General features: G+C 42.3%; 1 protein-coding gene across 1 annotated transcript in view; it reads left to right on the forward strand.

Moving 5' to 3' along the window:
* Positions 1-16,740, forward strand: part of NCKAP5 (NCK associated protein 5) — a 719,900-nt gene extending 703,160 nt beyond the window's left edge. The window contains exons 15-17 of the mRNA XM_069474609.1: positions 10,606-10,920; positions 13,382-13,518; positions 16,516-16,740. Coding sequence (XP_069330710.1) covers positions 10,606-10,920; positions 13,382-13,518; positions 16,516-16,740 — 677 coding nt within the window. The remainder of the gene's footprint in view (positions 1-10,605; positions 10,921-13,381; positions 13,519-16,515) is intronic.
* The last annotated feature ends 515 nt before the right edge of the window (positions 16,741-17,255 follow it).

The raw sequence follows: 17,255 nt of genomic DNA on the forward strand, positions 1-17,255 counted from the left end.
TCTTTATTTTGGGTAGTTTATATTGTTAGGTCTTCAAATTCTCTGACATTTTTTCTTGCTATGTCTAATATCTCTGCTAATATACTATTAATACTATACAATGTATTTTTATTTAAATGTAGTTTTTCCTGTCCATAATTTACATGTGAACATTTTTATTATTTTACCGTCTCCTAATTATGCTCAAAATTTGCTTTATATCTTTGTACATACTTATGAGATCTATAATAACCACATTTAAGTCCTTGTTTGTTAATTTCATTATCTCAATTTTTATCTTTTTATTGGTTAATTTTTCTCTTCAATATGAATCCTATTTTCTCACTTTTTTGTATGTCTGATGATTTTTGATTAGATGCCAGCAATTGTGAATGTTACATTGTGGATGTTGCATTTCATTGTATTCCTATTAAGACTGTTAAACTGTGTTCTGGGGTGCATTTAAGGCATTTGCACATAAATTTTATTTTTCAAGGCTTCCTCTTAAGTTTTGTTATGATGAGTCTAAGGAAGCCTTTATTCTGAGCATAATTTAGCTTTGCTATTAAGGCTTGACCCTCCTTAGAATTCTCCTGTGTATTCCTTATGTTGCAAGAGCTATCCTCTGTGGATGGTAGAAACATATTATTTTCAGTCTTGTGTGAGCTCCAGAAATTATTCAACCTACAACTTTATAGTAATTCTTTCTCTGATTTCATGAATTTCACCTTATGCATTTGCAGGTTAGTACTCAGCCAGAGACTGTAGGGAAACCTTTGCTATTAGCTTTTCTCACCAGTACACTGCCCTGCGAAGTCTAGCTGTCTTGATCCCGGTATTTACCCCCTTAACACCTATATTTGTCTCTTCAGTTCAGCATTACTTCCAGGTTATGTTTGTATTCCCTGTCTCCATATTTCAGTCTAGAAACCATCTCTAGGCACCTGGCTGGAAAAATTGCGGGGCCCACCTCATTTGTTTCCCTTTATTCAGAGATTAAGTTTTGTGCCGCCTGTCATCCAATATCTGAAAACTGTGTAACTCTGTGTGTGTGTGTGTGTGTGTGTGTGTGTGTGTGTGTGTGTGTTTATTCCTGTAACAGTTTCATTCTTCACGGATGGAAGCAAAAGTCTCTATATATTTTTACCGATATCTATATCCTCTGGTCTGTTGGATTTCATTAGTTCTTTTATTACCTTCCTGTAGAGACAACCATGGGATACTGGTGAATGGAGGGTGGCAGCTGAAATGGAAAGATAGACTCATCTCAACTTCAGTCTTCTCTTCACCCACATTTCAACTACAGTCACATAAAGGAAGAATAAATGATCCTTGAATATTCGTTTTAAATAGATTATCTTGTAATAATTAACATCTTTACCAAACAAGTAAGGGATGTTAAGATTAACATTTTTCAAAAATCTTAAAAGTATGAAGGCTTGACCTTTCTTCCTTTCTACATATAATTCAAAAAAATTAATACTGATTAAATATAGAGACAAATGAAGAAAAACATCTTTGAACTCTAAATTCTTATCTTTCTGAAGCTTTTCATTAAATATCTGTAATTACAGTAATATAAGGAAACCCAAATAATTTACAGTCTTAGAGTATATAACTTTACATTTTTAATTTTAAAAAGTTAGGATAATAGTACATCAGGTGCTTTAGCTCCAGTGTTCCTGTAAATATTTTCAATAACATTTTCATCCATTGCTAAATTGATAGGTCTAAATTTCCTTATGCTTCCCTGTTTTTATAGGTTTCTTGCAAATAAAGCCATTTTAAATTCCCTTTTCCAGCATCTTTCCTCTCTCCCTTCCTGTCTTATCAAAGCAGGTATTACCAGGCAGGTGAAACAGAAAGTAGAGGCTGTTTGTCCATATAATTCAGCAAACCTGATAGGGAGTAAAAGAGATTTCGAGAGACAGAATTGCCCATAATAGCCATCTGTGTCTATCAGATTCACCAGATAATTGTTTAGCCTTCCACTTTATTTTGGCACGGTAGCTAGAGATGGAGTGAATCCACGAAAAAGAGTAGATTAGTGAACAGAAACAATGATAACCTTTTAGGATAGATAGGCTCTACCTTCTCTAAGGGGAAATCATGACAGTAATTTGGGAATGTGATCTGGGAGTGTAATGGGCCTGCGAACAAAGGAGAATCAGTAAACATTTATTTTAGACCTTTAAAATACCTTGTGTAAGTACCAACCCAAAAGTAGATTGAAAGAAGATAACAAACAAATAGCCTAAATTATAATTAGATTGGGAGAAAAAGGTTGAGGATAGAGTGATTTTGTTACAGATAGAGAATGGGCAAGGATAATCCTGGGAGAAGGGAGTAAGATAAGTTGGCACTTCTTCAATTAGAAAAATGGTGATCGTGGATCAGGGCTGGAACCATTGTGGTTCTACATTTTAATGGTCCTCTAGACGGTTTGCTCATGAAAGTAAGTTGTGTTTTTTTTTTCAGTTAGAAAAATGTCATACTAAGGAGGACGAGACTTGATATATGGGTAGAAAAGTGCTTATGCAGGATTCATTGTATTGTGGGGACTTGGGAAGAGTTCATGTTGTACCCACCTGAACAAGGACTTTGAGCTGCTAGTGAGGACTGTCAAAACAGGACCTAGGAGTCTGGTATCCAAGTCTATTCCTAAGTCCAATGACCAGGTCAAACAAATGCTGACCATTAAACTACAAGTCACGTTAGCCTACTCTTGTATATCACGGGAAATATTGTGTACACGTTTAGGCATTGATTTCCAAGATAGGCATAGTAGCATAGCAAGACATGAAAGAATTATGTGATGACCTCAAGATTTTTCAGTCTGGAGTGATAAAAGTATAGAGATAATTATTATAATTTTTAAAGTCAAGAGGGGTTTAGAAAATCTCAGAATACTAGACCAAGAACCATCCCCAAAACTTTAGAAAAGGCTGTTTTAGTATCAGTAACAAGAAGGAGCATATCTTAAGGAATTTTTTCTCAGGAGTTATACCAGCTGTATATGTAAATAAATTCAAGCAAGATCTCTATGAAGGCATGGTCTACATGGGCATTTGGAATACATTTCTAACCTCTTCCAGTTTATATTCTTGAGCCACATCCTCCCTCAGTAATTTATGTGATGCTACTATCAAACAAGAATATTAGATTCACTAGATACAGACCCAGCCTGTGATGCCTCTTCCTTTATATTGTTTTAAATAACTTTTCCTTCATCTTTACAAAGGAATTTCATGAACCTTCTTTCTTCCCTTCTTAAATTTGTTGTCATATTAATTTTTTACTTTTTTTTTTCATACTCTCTCCCTATACAACAGTGTACCAGACTCCGAATGTCATGTCTTCCATTATACCAAAGAGAGCACGAGAGACCGGAAAGCAAATTTAAATTCTCCAGCACATTTTTCAAATCTCAGGAAGCTTAAATCCAGTTTGAACGTAGATGCTGAATATTCCCATGCATTCCAAAGCCATCAAATTGAATTTACCCTTCCAGAAGGTCATCTTAATGCCATAGCCAGAAGTTACCCAATGATTGTGAATAAATAACCCAGTATAATCGTTTTTGACTGCCTTGACAAAACCATGGGGTAAACTTAGAATGAATAAGCTACGTTTAATTGATGTGGCTTTGGCAACAGGCTTAGTTTTTTTAGCTCATTTCAGCCATGCAGATGAAGAGAAGGATGTGCAAATAAAGAGATCTGTTTTCCCATCTGTAGTTTAAGTTTCTGTTGCCAGTGCCACATGTAGCTTAAAGATGTTTCAGAACCTGGAGAGAACTCCTACGAAGACTTATTTACATGATCAGTTGCATTATAGAAAGTGTGCCAGTTAATAAGATGGTCTGAATATTAAACACCTACAAGTTGCTCTTTCTGACTGGTGAATTGTGTTGGGTCCTCATTGCATGTTTGGCTGAAACTTTTGTACATATGATGGAAGTTCTTAAAAGTAAAAATGACTCTGAGTTTCAAAGTTTTCTATTTTCCTAGGATTTATGAGGGTTGAAGAGGAGAAAGAAAGTGACTACTAACATAATTTGTTTGAATCTACAAGTGGGTAGATCATTGCACAGAAGGCATTCTAAGCTTTTAGTATAAATGTGCTGTAAGTTCCCTATCTGAAAATCATGATGTACTAATCTGAGGCTGTTCTCTGAGAGTGCCATAAGTCTGTAAACAAGGGAGCATCAGTAAACATCATTTGTGTAGGCTTTTTAAAAACCCTCTTAGGTACCAGCTCCAAAATGGACTTCCCAAGAAAATGGACGCCCTCATTTCTATACATGAGGCAGCTTGCAGCCAACTCTAAGTACTTTGGTACTTTTGATGAACTAACCTGCAGGGAGATGGTTGCCAAAAAGTAATTCCTTAGGAAATAACCAGGGTAGTTGTTTAGTGAAATGTACCCAGATGTGCAGCATAACACTAACTGCACAGATGACAATTTGATTTGCCTTGGATTCCATGACAGTAGCTGTATTATGTACCTACAGGAGCCTTCACTGCTCCCTGAAAACCAGTTAGGGAAACTAATTGAACATCTACCTTGTAATGAGCACTCTGCCAGGCTTATTAAAAATGAGCTATGACTATATAAGTCAGAATAGTTTTAAAAACCCCTTGTTGTCCCACAACAAGCAGTCAGCCAAGTAGGTCTGCAAGCTCAGTCTTTCTGCCTCTGAAGCCTATACTCTTCTCACTTCATCTATCTGAACATTCAGAGTAACTTAGAACTAAAATCATGTTTTCTTAAACTTATGCTATAATAATCTCTCTGGACAGATACATTAATAATACCAAGAGTTTGGGTTTACAAACTCAAACCATTAAAGATTTGTGAAATTGGATCTGTGAAAAAAAGGTTGGAACACTGGAATCCATAGAAGGGAAGCCTGAGGAAAAAATTAGTGGCATTTCCCAAACACCCCAAATCATTGCTAATTCATTTTCCACTCACTTGGAAATTTATAATAACTGATACAGTGCTAGAAATCAACTTTTCCCTTTGCAGCTATTTATGAAGATAGTGTTGCTGTGTGAAGGAATGTAGTATAAAACAAGTTTGGAAGAGGCATAGTCAACCCAGTTAACAGAACAATTTGTTTTAGAAGGGAGCAACTCGCCGTTCTGTGAAAATGCATATCGGAAGTTACTGAGTAATCTCATCTACTCACTATAAATGGCCCCCCGGAACTTCACTTTGTAAGAACTTAGTTCTCACACTACTGTGGGTGCTAGTATTAAACACTATGGTAGCATTCATATGGCATCGAGAATCCCTGAGGGTGAGGGCTAGAGTCACGATGCCACACTGACTTTTGCTAGACCTGGGTGGGACCTTCAGGCCCAAGGGGGCTGCGAGGTGGACGAGGACTGGGGGAGATGCTAACAGCATTCCACTGGCTGTCCTCCGTCCTGGTCATTCATCCTTGTTCCAAGGACTTGCAAGTACTAAGAAATCAGTCTTTAAAATATTCAGTGATTCTGAATGAGCTTATCCTTCTGGCCATCTGAATTAACAAAGTCTGGCTGTACGTGGAGAACAGCTACGGCAGCTACCGAGAAGAAGGCAGGCAACTCTTTGCTTCACTTGCTGGAGTCAGAACAGAAAGAAACAGATTGAGATTTCGCAAGAAGAGATTCACATTCATTGACTATGAGGAAGAACGTTCTAAGGATTGGTTGTGTTTTCATCCATCCGTTCGTTCACTACACAGCAGGGAGCGCTGACTACGTGTCAGGCTCAGCACAGCGCCTACGTGGTGACAGAGAGTGACTCAGGCGCTCCACCAGCCTTGCTGTGCTGTGGAATAAGGGCAATGGCAGAGTGAGGAGCAGGCTTATCTGTGAGTACTGGGGAGACGAATACAATCCAGTTCTGCCCCCAAGATGCTCACAGTCTAATAACACTTAAATGAGAACAGCTGCCATTTTCTGAATAAAAACAGTATCCCTGTTTCAAGCATTGTCCTGGGTTTATCATGTGCTTTGTTTCTCGTCCTCAAAGCACCCCTAAATGAAGATGGCGTGATCTAATTTGCAGATAAAGACATAAGGCCAGCTGCTGAGGCAGCCAGGTGCGGGGAGCAGCAGGGTAACACTCATTGGCGAGATGAGTGGGGATTTTATATTGCACCCCCTAAGTTAACAGTTTGAAAATCCCCAGTGGAAACATTTCTCCAAAATTTCTTTTCTGCCACCATGCCATATAGAACCTCACCCGTCTTGGCGGCTCCTTTCCCTCTCAGGCACTGTCACTTCCCTCTTTACTGACCCCTGATGCCAGGTAATATTCCTAACCCCGGCAGTCTTAACATTCTTCCCCCAAAAGGAAAACCTTATAGAAAGTCCTGTATTTGCTTCTAAGAGACTAAAAAGGTATCCTTCTGCTTGCATACCAAACATGTGCAAGGTAATGTATTCAAGGTGTCAGTAGAACTCAGTCCATTCTGTAAGAGATTCCCTACCATTCTGCTGCTGATGTGCTATGAATGGGTCCCAGGTGTGCTGAGATGGAGATGCTCAGCCCCCAGGTAACCAGTGGTCCTGGAGCTGGTGTTTTCCTCTGTGAGCCATATGTTTATTATATTTTCTATGTGTATCATGACTTTAAAGGGAATAGGCAGCAGTGCCCTAAGTCAGCCTATGAAATGTCTGGGGCTTGATGGTGGTAATACTGTGAACAGTTACCTTGAGAGACAGGCACATGGGACAAAGGGGAAAGGGCTGATCAGGGTCAGAGATGTAATCGGTGACCTTGGAAGGATGAAGCCTGCTGGTGTACCCAGTGACCCAACCCTTGAACTCGTTAGCAAGGCCCTGGTTGGCAGCTGTGCTCACAGCCACAGATGTGAACTCACGCTTATTGAGAGCAAGACTCGGTCAGCTCATTGAAGCTGCAAGGCAGGCTCGCCCCTTTGAACTTGTTACTACTACAGCCATTTAACAATGTTGTGAGTTCTTAAAGTCCTCTGAGAAAATACTAGCTTCAGAAGTACACTAACACTTGTAATTCGGGTTACAATATTTTTATGAACTGCAAAAAACTAATAGTGCCTTAAAGAAACTCCATAAAGATGGTGTCAGCATTTTCAGTATAAACTCCAGTTTCCAAAGGTTTGTGCATTCTGAAGAAATTTGCTTGAGGGTGAAGCTTGGCACATGTCTGAGCCCCTGACTGTCCATACCTCATTTCATAGGTACTTACAAATGAGTCCTTCACATTCACTACATTTGGCATCTGGAATTTTTAGAAATAAAAAAAAAAAAATGGCCTTAACAGCAGGTGGTTTCTGAGCTTAATGTCAGGGCACACAATTCTCAGAGAATCAGAGAATTCAGGAATTCCAAATGTCCTGTTTTATAGATTCTGGTAGAGTAATATTGCATGTTGAATGGAAAGGGGGAAAAGTTAAGGGAATGGATGCTAGAAAATGTTGGTATCCTCAGAAGAACAACAAATTTAGACCCCCTTCACAATTTTTCCCACCCCAAATCCCTGTTCTGCCCTATTCCTGCAACTGACCCATGGATTGTGTTATATGGGCTGGGCAAACATATGTGGGCTTTGTAGATGGGGCCTGTTTCCAAATAATCACTGAAAAGGCAGCCAAGACTCTCACTTTGCTTTTTGAATCTTCATTTAAAGGGACTGGATTAAGTGCCCTACAAGCCAGAAAATACCTAGAATGGAGAGACAAAGCCTGAAAAACATTGTCTTAGAGACGATATGCCTGTCACCAAACTGGGGAGTGGGGTGAAAAAGTAAACTCTAGAAAAACCCTGGCATAGAAATCTAAGGATCAAATCCAAGAGAGCAGAGGGAAGATTTACTAGGCAATTGTGATTCTCAGGAACTGCATAGATAAAGATGCATAGGCACCCTGCTTAGGGACAGACAACTGGGTGGATGCAGGGCATGTTGACAACAGACTCCAACCTCAGAATGGGGAGCCCAGGAACCAAGCTAGAGTTCTGAGGCCAGCACCGATTACAGAGGAGAAGCTGGGCAACTTGCCTAGGAGCAGGGGGCCGTGGTACCAGTCTTCTGCTCACATGGCTCCCTCTATGCATGAACTGAGCAGACCCTGCTTTGGGGTTTACCTGTGCTAAGAGTGGGAATCAGTATAGCTTGATGGCTAAAAGCGTGGCCTTTGTAGTCAAACAAGTCTAGATTCAACACTAGGCTGTTTATAGAATATGGCCTTGGACAAGTTGCCTCCGATTCCTCATTTCTAAATGGCAATAATAGCTCTCACCTTATAGGTTTGTGAAAATGAAGAGATGATACAAAGAAATCAGTGAACTCCTGGTAGCTGGAATAAGCAACCAGACTTTGATGACCCATCTCCTTGAAAGGCAAAGTGCCGCTAGTGTCCTGCTACGTGCACTCCTTGGTTCAGGGGTAGGCGGTCCTGATGCCAGGAGTAAATTATTAGGCAGGCAGCCTGGGGCACATAGGGTCTGACACATCTCAGCTGCTACAACCCATAAATCTGTGATGCCCCATGCCCACAGATTGGGTTGGTTCTGATGAAGATCCACATACTCCTGTGTGAGTCTGGAATATTTCAGAATTGCCCCAGTTACAACACATGGACATGCTAACTCCAAAGAGCATTGTAGGCGAAAATTAAGGAAGACAGAAGTGTGAATAGCAGGGTCTTTTTTTTTCCCAACTCTTATAGCAATGCCTCCCCGTGGAAACAGCTAGCCATCTCTCAAAAGGCTATTCTGTAACAATTAAATCCCCTTAATTGAGGAGAAAATGAATAGAGAAAATAATGAACGATCCGTAAAGCTTGTTGAGAGTAAAGCTGACCAGGTGGCGGTCCTGAAACGAATGGAGCTAAAGCTTAGCCGTTGTGATCTTGGGAAAGAAAAGCACCTCTCAGACCATGAGGTGTGATTCAGGGGTCCTGGTGGCCATGACCAAACTCTGAGATCTGACGGTAAATGAGATGGTCAGAGGGCAGCATCCTGCAGAACAGGGTATCTGCATCTCCTTACTAAATATTCCCGTGGAGGCTGAAGCCTCTCGTTTAATAGGAATTTCACCTTCCTAGTTCTTCCAAGACGAAAAGCAAACCCGCTCAAACCTAGAAAGGTCACCCCTTTGTTTTTACCTAATACTCAAGGAAATTCCCAAAATCCTACTATCCACTTATAGCAAAGAGGTTTTGAGGGGGAGGGGGAAGGAATGGGTAGATTCTGAATTTTGGACACTAATTGCTGAGCATCAGATGAGATCGTATAGGAAAGGTACTTACGGATAAGCTATTTACCTATCAGATATCTACTTCTATGTAATAAATATACTAAGCATTTTGTCATATTGCCATCCACTGTTTCATTTGTTTGGCTATCTCACAGCATGCTTGGTGTTCATTCTAAATTCTAGGGATTCAATGGTGACTATATTGTAATTCTCACAGCAACCCGGAAAGGAACCTGAGACCCAGAGAGGTTAAAGTCTTACCCAGGGATTCAAATAATAAGTTATTTGCAGAGACCACACCACAAGTCTCTGTTCCATAGGGCACAAAAGAAATGGTAGCCATTGAGCTTTTGATACAAAGATTATGTCATGATCTATTGTATTCCCCACCGTACCTAACACAGTGCTAAGTTGTACCTCTTACCCAGTGCCAGACTTACAAGATGCTTGCAAGATGAAACTAAGGAACTCTCATTCCAAGATTATCATATGAACAGGAGACTTTCTGGGTGACAACCAGATTTTGGAAGCTGTCTTTTTGGCTTAGATAAAGCCCAACACCATTTCAGAAATTTAAAATGTGATCATTTTTGCAGATACTGTATTTTTGTCTGTATATTGTATTTTTTGAAGATGGGAGGTGATTAACAGAATATGTCACATGCATGACAAATAGTGGGATCCTTGGGATTGACAAGACATCCAAAGGGTTACTGAAGTGAGAGTGAAAGATGGAAAGTGGCTCATAGTCTTCTCAGTAAGGTTTCAGGTGGCAGTTGGGTCAAATGAGCCCACATGGTAAGTGATGTTACGATGGGTAAGGTACCTTTGGAATGACCCTTCTAGCATGTGAATTACTTGTCCCATAGTTAAATTGAGAGGCCAGAGATTTAGTCAACGGCTGAGTGCGTGATAATTCATGCAAGAGATACACAATTACCTTCCTCAGGGCATCACTTCAATTTGTTGTGTGTGCTCATTACTCACCTTATTTCAGTTAATGAATTTTACCTAATTGATTGAAGTCAGATTGAAATAAGGGTGATCAAAAATAATTTTGGTCTCTAATGACTGTTTCTTTTCTGTTATAACTCTAGAGAACCATCCAGAATATATGCACATGTGACCATTGCCTCCTGTAACGAGCTGGCCCTCTTGCCTCATATTACATGAAGGAGATATTTTCGTGTTCAATTAAATGTCTGTTTCCTGCACCTCACTGGAAATTTACTACACCACTAATATTATTTCTAAATGTTTATCATTTTTCTTTTTCTTAAATTCTCCCTTCTAAGTGTGCCCTTTCTTTCAGATCATACCCAAATACCCATGATTCTTTTATCCTTCTTTCATGAGCCTTCTCTAATCCTCTCTGTCACTCTATCTCAGAATCAAACTGCCAGATGAGGACATTGGACAGTGGGATCGGAACCTTCCCGCTCCCAGACTCGGGAAATCGCTCAACGGGACGGTACACGTGCCAGCCAGACTTCCCGGAGGACGCTGAGCCCCTCCTGCCCCTCCAGCCAGCCCTCTCTGCAGCTTCTTCTATCAGAGCCCAAACCCTTGAGCGTGAAGTGCCTTCCTCTGCGGACAGCCAACGCCCTGCAGACAGCGCCATTGTCCATTCCGCCTCCGACCCCGTCATGACTGCCAGAGGGATGCGACCTCTCCAAAGCCGCCTCCCCAAACCGGCCTCCTCAGGTAGAATGCCAGTTGCCTTTCAGATTAGATTGTTCTCCCACCCATAATATTGCACTTGCTGACAAAAATGGAAAACCTTCCACCAGGAGATGAATAAGCCACCTCTGCCTGATGGCACTGTGGATATGTGGAAATCCCTGAGTGTCCTTCACCAAAAAGTAAAACAATGCATATAAGACATTACCTCCCCATAGTATTATGTTAAGGAATGCCCGCACATGGGAGGAAACAAACATGTAAGCACTGGTATGTGGATATATGAATCAATTAAGAAAAACACACAACATACGTTTGTGGGATTTTTATCTTATAAAACTTAACTGAACGTAGACCAATTTAGGCCCACGATATAAATTTAGCTAAAATATTGTTTGCCCTCTAACCAGAAACATAGGTCTTCTGATGTATTCCCGTCCTGCTCAAATATATTTATATGTTGAACTATAACAACTGAGTTTGATATATCAGCAGTAGATTGTGCATTAACTGCGGTAGAATGGCGGGAGCTTTCCCAGTGAGAAGTACCATCCTTCGTCACAGTCAATCGAAACAAGCTGTCATGATTAAAGACAGACCTAGGCTAAGGGTCAAAGTTTTTTCATTGTTCCCTCAGTATTAAAAATATTTATTGCAGCCAAGGGATGACACTAAATAATTTTTAACTTGTACGGCTTACGTTGCTTTTACGACATGCATAAGCATATGAACTAGAACTCTAAATGGAACACTTTCATTTATGATTTGATGATTAGAAAGGAGCTGTAAGTGGAGATTATACAGTAGGCTTCTGAGAAATTAGAAAAGGAGTCTTTTAATTAAACATCTTTGAATAAATGTGATTGGGCTATTCCCATGGCTGTATTCTTCCTTCATACAGTAATACCAACTGCCACGAGCATTTCATCACAAACTTCTCATTCCAAGCCAAAGCTACATTTTTAAAGGCTATAATGCATATTATTTTTGAAATAAATGTGGTGTTAATTAATGACATAGCCTCCAGACATTCAGGGGTGAAATCTTAGTTATAGATTATGTGCTGCATGCCTGAATAGTCACATGTGTGACCTCAATTCAGTGGCAGGCTGCCGTCGACTCCATGATTAAACACTGTCATTATAACAAATTGAATAGAAAGCACAAGCCTTGAATTGCTTCATAAGGAAGGGGCAGGAGGGAGGTTGTTCTGATCTTGCTGCCAATATTCACCGCACTGGGTTTTTAAGGGTTGTGTCTTAATTAAATTATAATGAAGAGTTGTAAAAGGGTAATGTATGGTAGACTGTAAGATGAACACACTGCAAGGAATTTTTGCGTTGCCCATCCTGAAGTTTCCTGTCCACCAAATGATATCTGTGGTCCAGAGAGGCAGGGCCTGCTTTCCAATGCTTCCCTTCTCTGTAGTCATTTGTTATCCACGTTAAAAATGAGGGAATGGGGAACAAAGGGAATATGGAGTTATACCTACTTTAGGACGGTCACTTTCTGTTTACTGTGTACATTTGAATTGGTTTTTCTCTTATCCCCATATCAAAAATGGAAGTAACTCTACAAATTTCACAGTGCTGATGAAAACATAATTACTTCGCTTCTCCTCACAAGCAAAATGCTGTGGAAAGGCTGTCACAGCACGTCCTGTTGATAATCATTGAGGTTGGAGGATAATGACAGCAATTCTCCTTTCTGGCATGATGAAGGAATACACTCTGCAGGTTTATCTCCTATTACTGGTAATGGGGAAACTTTCTTTAATTGTTCTCTGCTAATTATACCCTTGCTACTCAAAGTGTGGTCCGTGGGCCAGTAGCATTGGCATCACCTGGGAGCTTGTCAGAAACACAATCTCAGCGCTCACCCCACACCTACTGAATCAGCATCTGCAGTTTAACAAAAGCTCAGCTAATACACATGCACATTGATGCTTGACAAGTACTGCCCTGCAAGATCTTCAAGAGCCTCCAAGCAAAGTTTCCTAAACCACATTATTCAAAATGACCTTAATAATATTCTAGGAGAATAGGGGTTCCCTGCTCAAGTATGTTTGGGAAATGCTGCAAATTTGCATGCTGTCTTTGGAAGGTATGACAATGCCCATTAGCACACTGAAGGCTCTGAAAAGTCCTCCAGAAAAGAAACTTGTTTGTTATCGGATGAATAACATTATTTGAGGAATAATCCAACTCTTTCCCAAATGGTTTGCCCACTGAACCATTTTGAACTTGAAAAGTCTTTCAACATTTTGTAGAAAAGGGGTCCAAGAACAGTTTGCCTTTGGGCCTTGAAGGCGGACATCTGCTCTTGTTTGGGGTAGCACAGACTTGCAGGAGACAGAATGGAGGAAGCCCAGCTTTCGCTGTATTTGGACCTTTTTATTTTTGAATGTCTCCCCCACCTCCCTCCCTACACTTGTGAAAGGTTGATGAAAGCTGATTTGTGATTCCATATACATTTCCTCATTTAGGAAGAATCGGTTCCCAAAAGCAGAACGAAGCAGAGCCAAGGCCTCAGACTTGTGCGTCATTCGAATATGCTGAAGACCCCATGGCAAGCGAGCGCCTTCCAGCCTGGGGGGGCGAAGACGCCGCCGCTGACACCCAGGTGAGGGGGAGGCCGAGGGAAGGATGCCATCCACCTGTCGGTCTTGATTGTGAAAAGTGACCTCCTTAAACACTTTTGTGATAGATTTAATTTTAAATGAAATGTTCTGTTGGTTTATTGAATACAAGGTCTAAGGCTTATCCCTTTCCCTGAATTATTAAGGAACACCACAGGTTCTTGGGACATCTTTATTCTAAAGAATTCAAAGTGCTTCTGATCTGCACTCAAATTCTTGGGGTATGGGTGCTCTCCCCTGATTAGACATTCACTCTCCCAAGCCATAAGGCACCAGTTAGAATAATTTGCTTTTCCATTTATTACTTCAACAGTTCCTTTAACCTTTACTTTGCTCGCATGCAACAGCAAAAGTGGGTATAATTCTCTTGTTTTCAGGGATGAGTAATCTGAGGCTTGGCATGGTCAAATGACTTGCCAGGGTCAGTAAGACCTGAGTTTGGTCAGTCCCCATCATTGTTGCTGTGGGTTCTTCACCCACCCTGAGATGGCACACACGGCCTCCTGACATGTTCCTGGAGGAAGGAGCTCACAGCTCAGAGATTCTTCATTCCTCCCTTGGGGGTTACTTGGTGTTCCCTCCTGTTTACCTCTTCCAGCTCGTTACTTTGACCATAGCCTGTTCGCTCCTCTCCCCGCATGCTGGGGCTGGCCACTGCAGGGCCTTTGGTGGTGCCTGGCAGTGGGGAGGGTGGAAGGACATGTGGCTCCTTTCCCAGAGCTTCCTGGCCCTTCCCTGACCCTTCCTGCTTCTGCTGCCCTTGGCTCTCCCAATTCCAGCACCAAGAACCCCCATTGCTATTTTTACTAGGGTTTCTGCCCCGCTATGATAAAGAAATACCCACATTTGTCCACATCTGAGGTCCCCTACACCCAGCGTGGCAGAACCTTCTTTTGGCCTTGAGCACCTCTGTGTGGAAATGAGACTGTGGACAGTAAAGGGGAGACCTCTGGGCCCACAGCCTCAACTTGCAGCAGAGACCTGCCGGCTGTGATCAGGGGCCGAGGGAAAGTTGCTCTGGAGCTGAGACTGGACTGGGCCCTCTGAGTCCCCGTACGGTGCTCAGAAAAACGGCCGCTCCGCAGGGCGCGGGTCTGAGCGACAGAGGAGAAAACCATGGTCTTCTATCCTGCCTCAAGTTAAATACAGAGCTGTGAGGGCTCCTCCAAATCCGTGGGGCCCACACTCAAGCAGGCTCCAGAGTCACCTGCACAGCCTGCTGCCCCGACATGCGCTCAGTGTCTGATTTGGTATTTATGGAGTGAGATCTAAACATTTCTAACAGATTCTCAGGTGGACACTGGTGCCCTTGGTCCACAGAACGCACTTTGCCAAGCACTGCTACCACTGTCCTAAGGGACGCTGCACTTGCTTTGGGGATAGGAAAATAGAGAAAATCATAGAAGACACCCAGAGTTGGAGAGGGAGAAAACCAATTCAGAAACAAGTTGGTGACAGTGGCAAAGGGGTTTGATTAATTTCAAGAAAGTAAAAAAAAACTAGTTACTGTGTGTTGACCCAGAGGGAAACCTGTCCCCTCTCCGTGCAATGGCTGGATGCTCCTCACACAACAGACACAGCCACCAATAGACGCACCTCTCTAGGGTCCCCTTGTCATCCTGCACCAGCTTCTCCCACTGGAAATCCTGCCCTGACTTGTAAGAGTCACCACTGTGGCTTGGAACTTAGAACCCTGCTTCTTTGACTGCCAGGTCAGGAAAGTTTGAAGTAAGAATTAGCTGCATATTTCCCGTACTCGGCACAGTGCCTGGTTTAATTAGTGTTTGTTGAAAGGAGGTATGAAAGAATGTGTTCCCTCATACCCACAAAGTGTTACTGGAGTCCTTTTGGAACTCTGGACACAGGGTCCCCTGGAACTGCAGTCGATAAACTTGTCCTCCTTCATGGACTTAATCCTTGCTAGACTACTGGGGTCTCCAGTACTGCGCTCTCCACCCCTAAAACAGCACACTGCTTGGCACAGAGTAGGTCTCAACAAGCACCCATCGAATGGGTGGGTAAATGGCTAAATGAAGGAAGGAATAAAGGAAATGAGTGACCGCTTAAATTTATAACCCAGCCAAGGGAGCTTATATACTAAGCTGTGTTTTGACAATTCCCAACCCAATGACACCCTCCCAGAGAAACTTTAGAGACCCAACCAAGCATCTGTACTGAACTTTCAGGGAGAGGTGGGGAATAATAAACTCACAGAGCAGTCTACAAACAGAAAAGAGGGTCCTAGATACCCTCAGTTCAACAGGTAGGAGTCACCGTCCTGGATCCAGTGTTCTACTTGTGTGCACAGCAGGAAGAACTCTTCATACACAGTCAACCGACTCAGTGATGCCTGAGCACAGCATTATTGCCACATGGGGGAGGGGTCAGCCTATGTGTTCATAGGAGCAAGAGGGGCACTGGGCCCCTCGCCCCACTCACTGGCAGCAGGACTGTGTAGGGTCAGCAATTGCTTACTTTCCTAAAGGCCACTGTCCTTTTGGGGGCTAGAAAAAAAATTATAAATTAGGCAAATATTCACTTGTCCCCAAGGTTGACTGTTTTAATACCCTCTGATACTTGAAAGCCCATGATGAGGTCAGTTAAATAAATAAGCCATTAGACTTGGAACAGCAGCTCATAATAGGCACTTGAGAAAAACAAGACCCTATCAAGACGTGTACAGAATGCAGAGCGGGTAACTGTGGGGACTTTCCTGGGCCCAGGACAATGGCCGAGTGCCGTCAACAGCTTGATCATTGCAAGCCCGTTCTGCAGCCCTGGTCACTGAGCAGACCGCATCAGCCCCAGGAGGCAGAGCAACCGGCACAGTAGAGTCATTCTTGGGTGGGGTGGGCTGGGCGGAGGGACTGGGATTCTGAGCTCACAAAGACAGCCAGGTGTGGCGTGTTCCCATCCTCACAGGATGGTCTGCACGTTTGGTTTGTACGACTAATCTTAACAGTCTCGTGTTACTCGTTTAGGACAAGGTACCCAGAATGTGTACATACTCTGCCAGCGGTGGCAGTGATAGTGACAGTGACCTGGACTGTGGAGATAATGGTTTTGGAGCTGGAAGGGGACAGTTAGTGAAAGCACTGAAGAGCGCCGCCCCAGGTAATGCACGGGAGCAGGGGGACACGCGGGGCCCCTCCGTCTGGGACGCCCTGAGTGTGCCTTTCGCTGTGCCCGCCCCCCACCCTCCTTGATGTTACATTTTTGCTCCGTGTCTCTCCTGAGATCTAATTTTCTGGTACATACAGATTGTCTGTGCGCATCAATTTTTTTCTGCTGTAATCATCATGACATTGCAGTACAGTCTGTAAGGATTTTATTCCCAAATCTGGCATCTCTAAAACAGCCTCCAATGGAGTTATGTCAATAATGAAGGAATGACTGTAAAGATAACTTTGTTCTTAATTACATACTGTGGCAACTTAAATCAGCCCATGAGCCATGGCTGGAGATTTCCACACTCTCTGCTAACCCCATGCTGTCTAGCTCTGGACCGGTTAGCTGTGCCATCACGGACAGGTCTGTCTGTGAGGTCGAAGCTTCCTCACTGTCTTTGTCTTTGAATCAGAATTGGCAGTAGCCAAATCATCATCCCTAGGCATTTAAAAATATGTTTATTCAGATGGCACTTCCTTACAGATACAAGAGGACAGATGACTCCCTAATGCAAAATGTGATCTGGGGTCTGCTTTTCATCTAATCCATTCTG

The sequence above is a fragment of the Eulemur rufifrons genome, chromosome 1 (assembly GCF_041146395.1).
Source record: "Eulemur rufifrons isolate Redbay chromosome 1, OSU_ERuf_1, whole genome shotgun sequence".
Classification (NCBI taxonomy): Eukaryota; Metazoa; Chordata; class Mammalia; order Primates; family Lemuridae; genus Eulemur; species Eulemur rufifrons.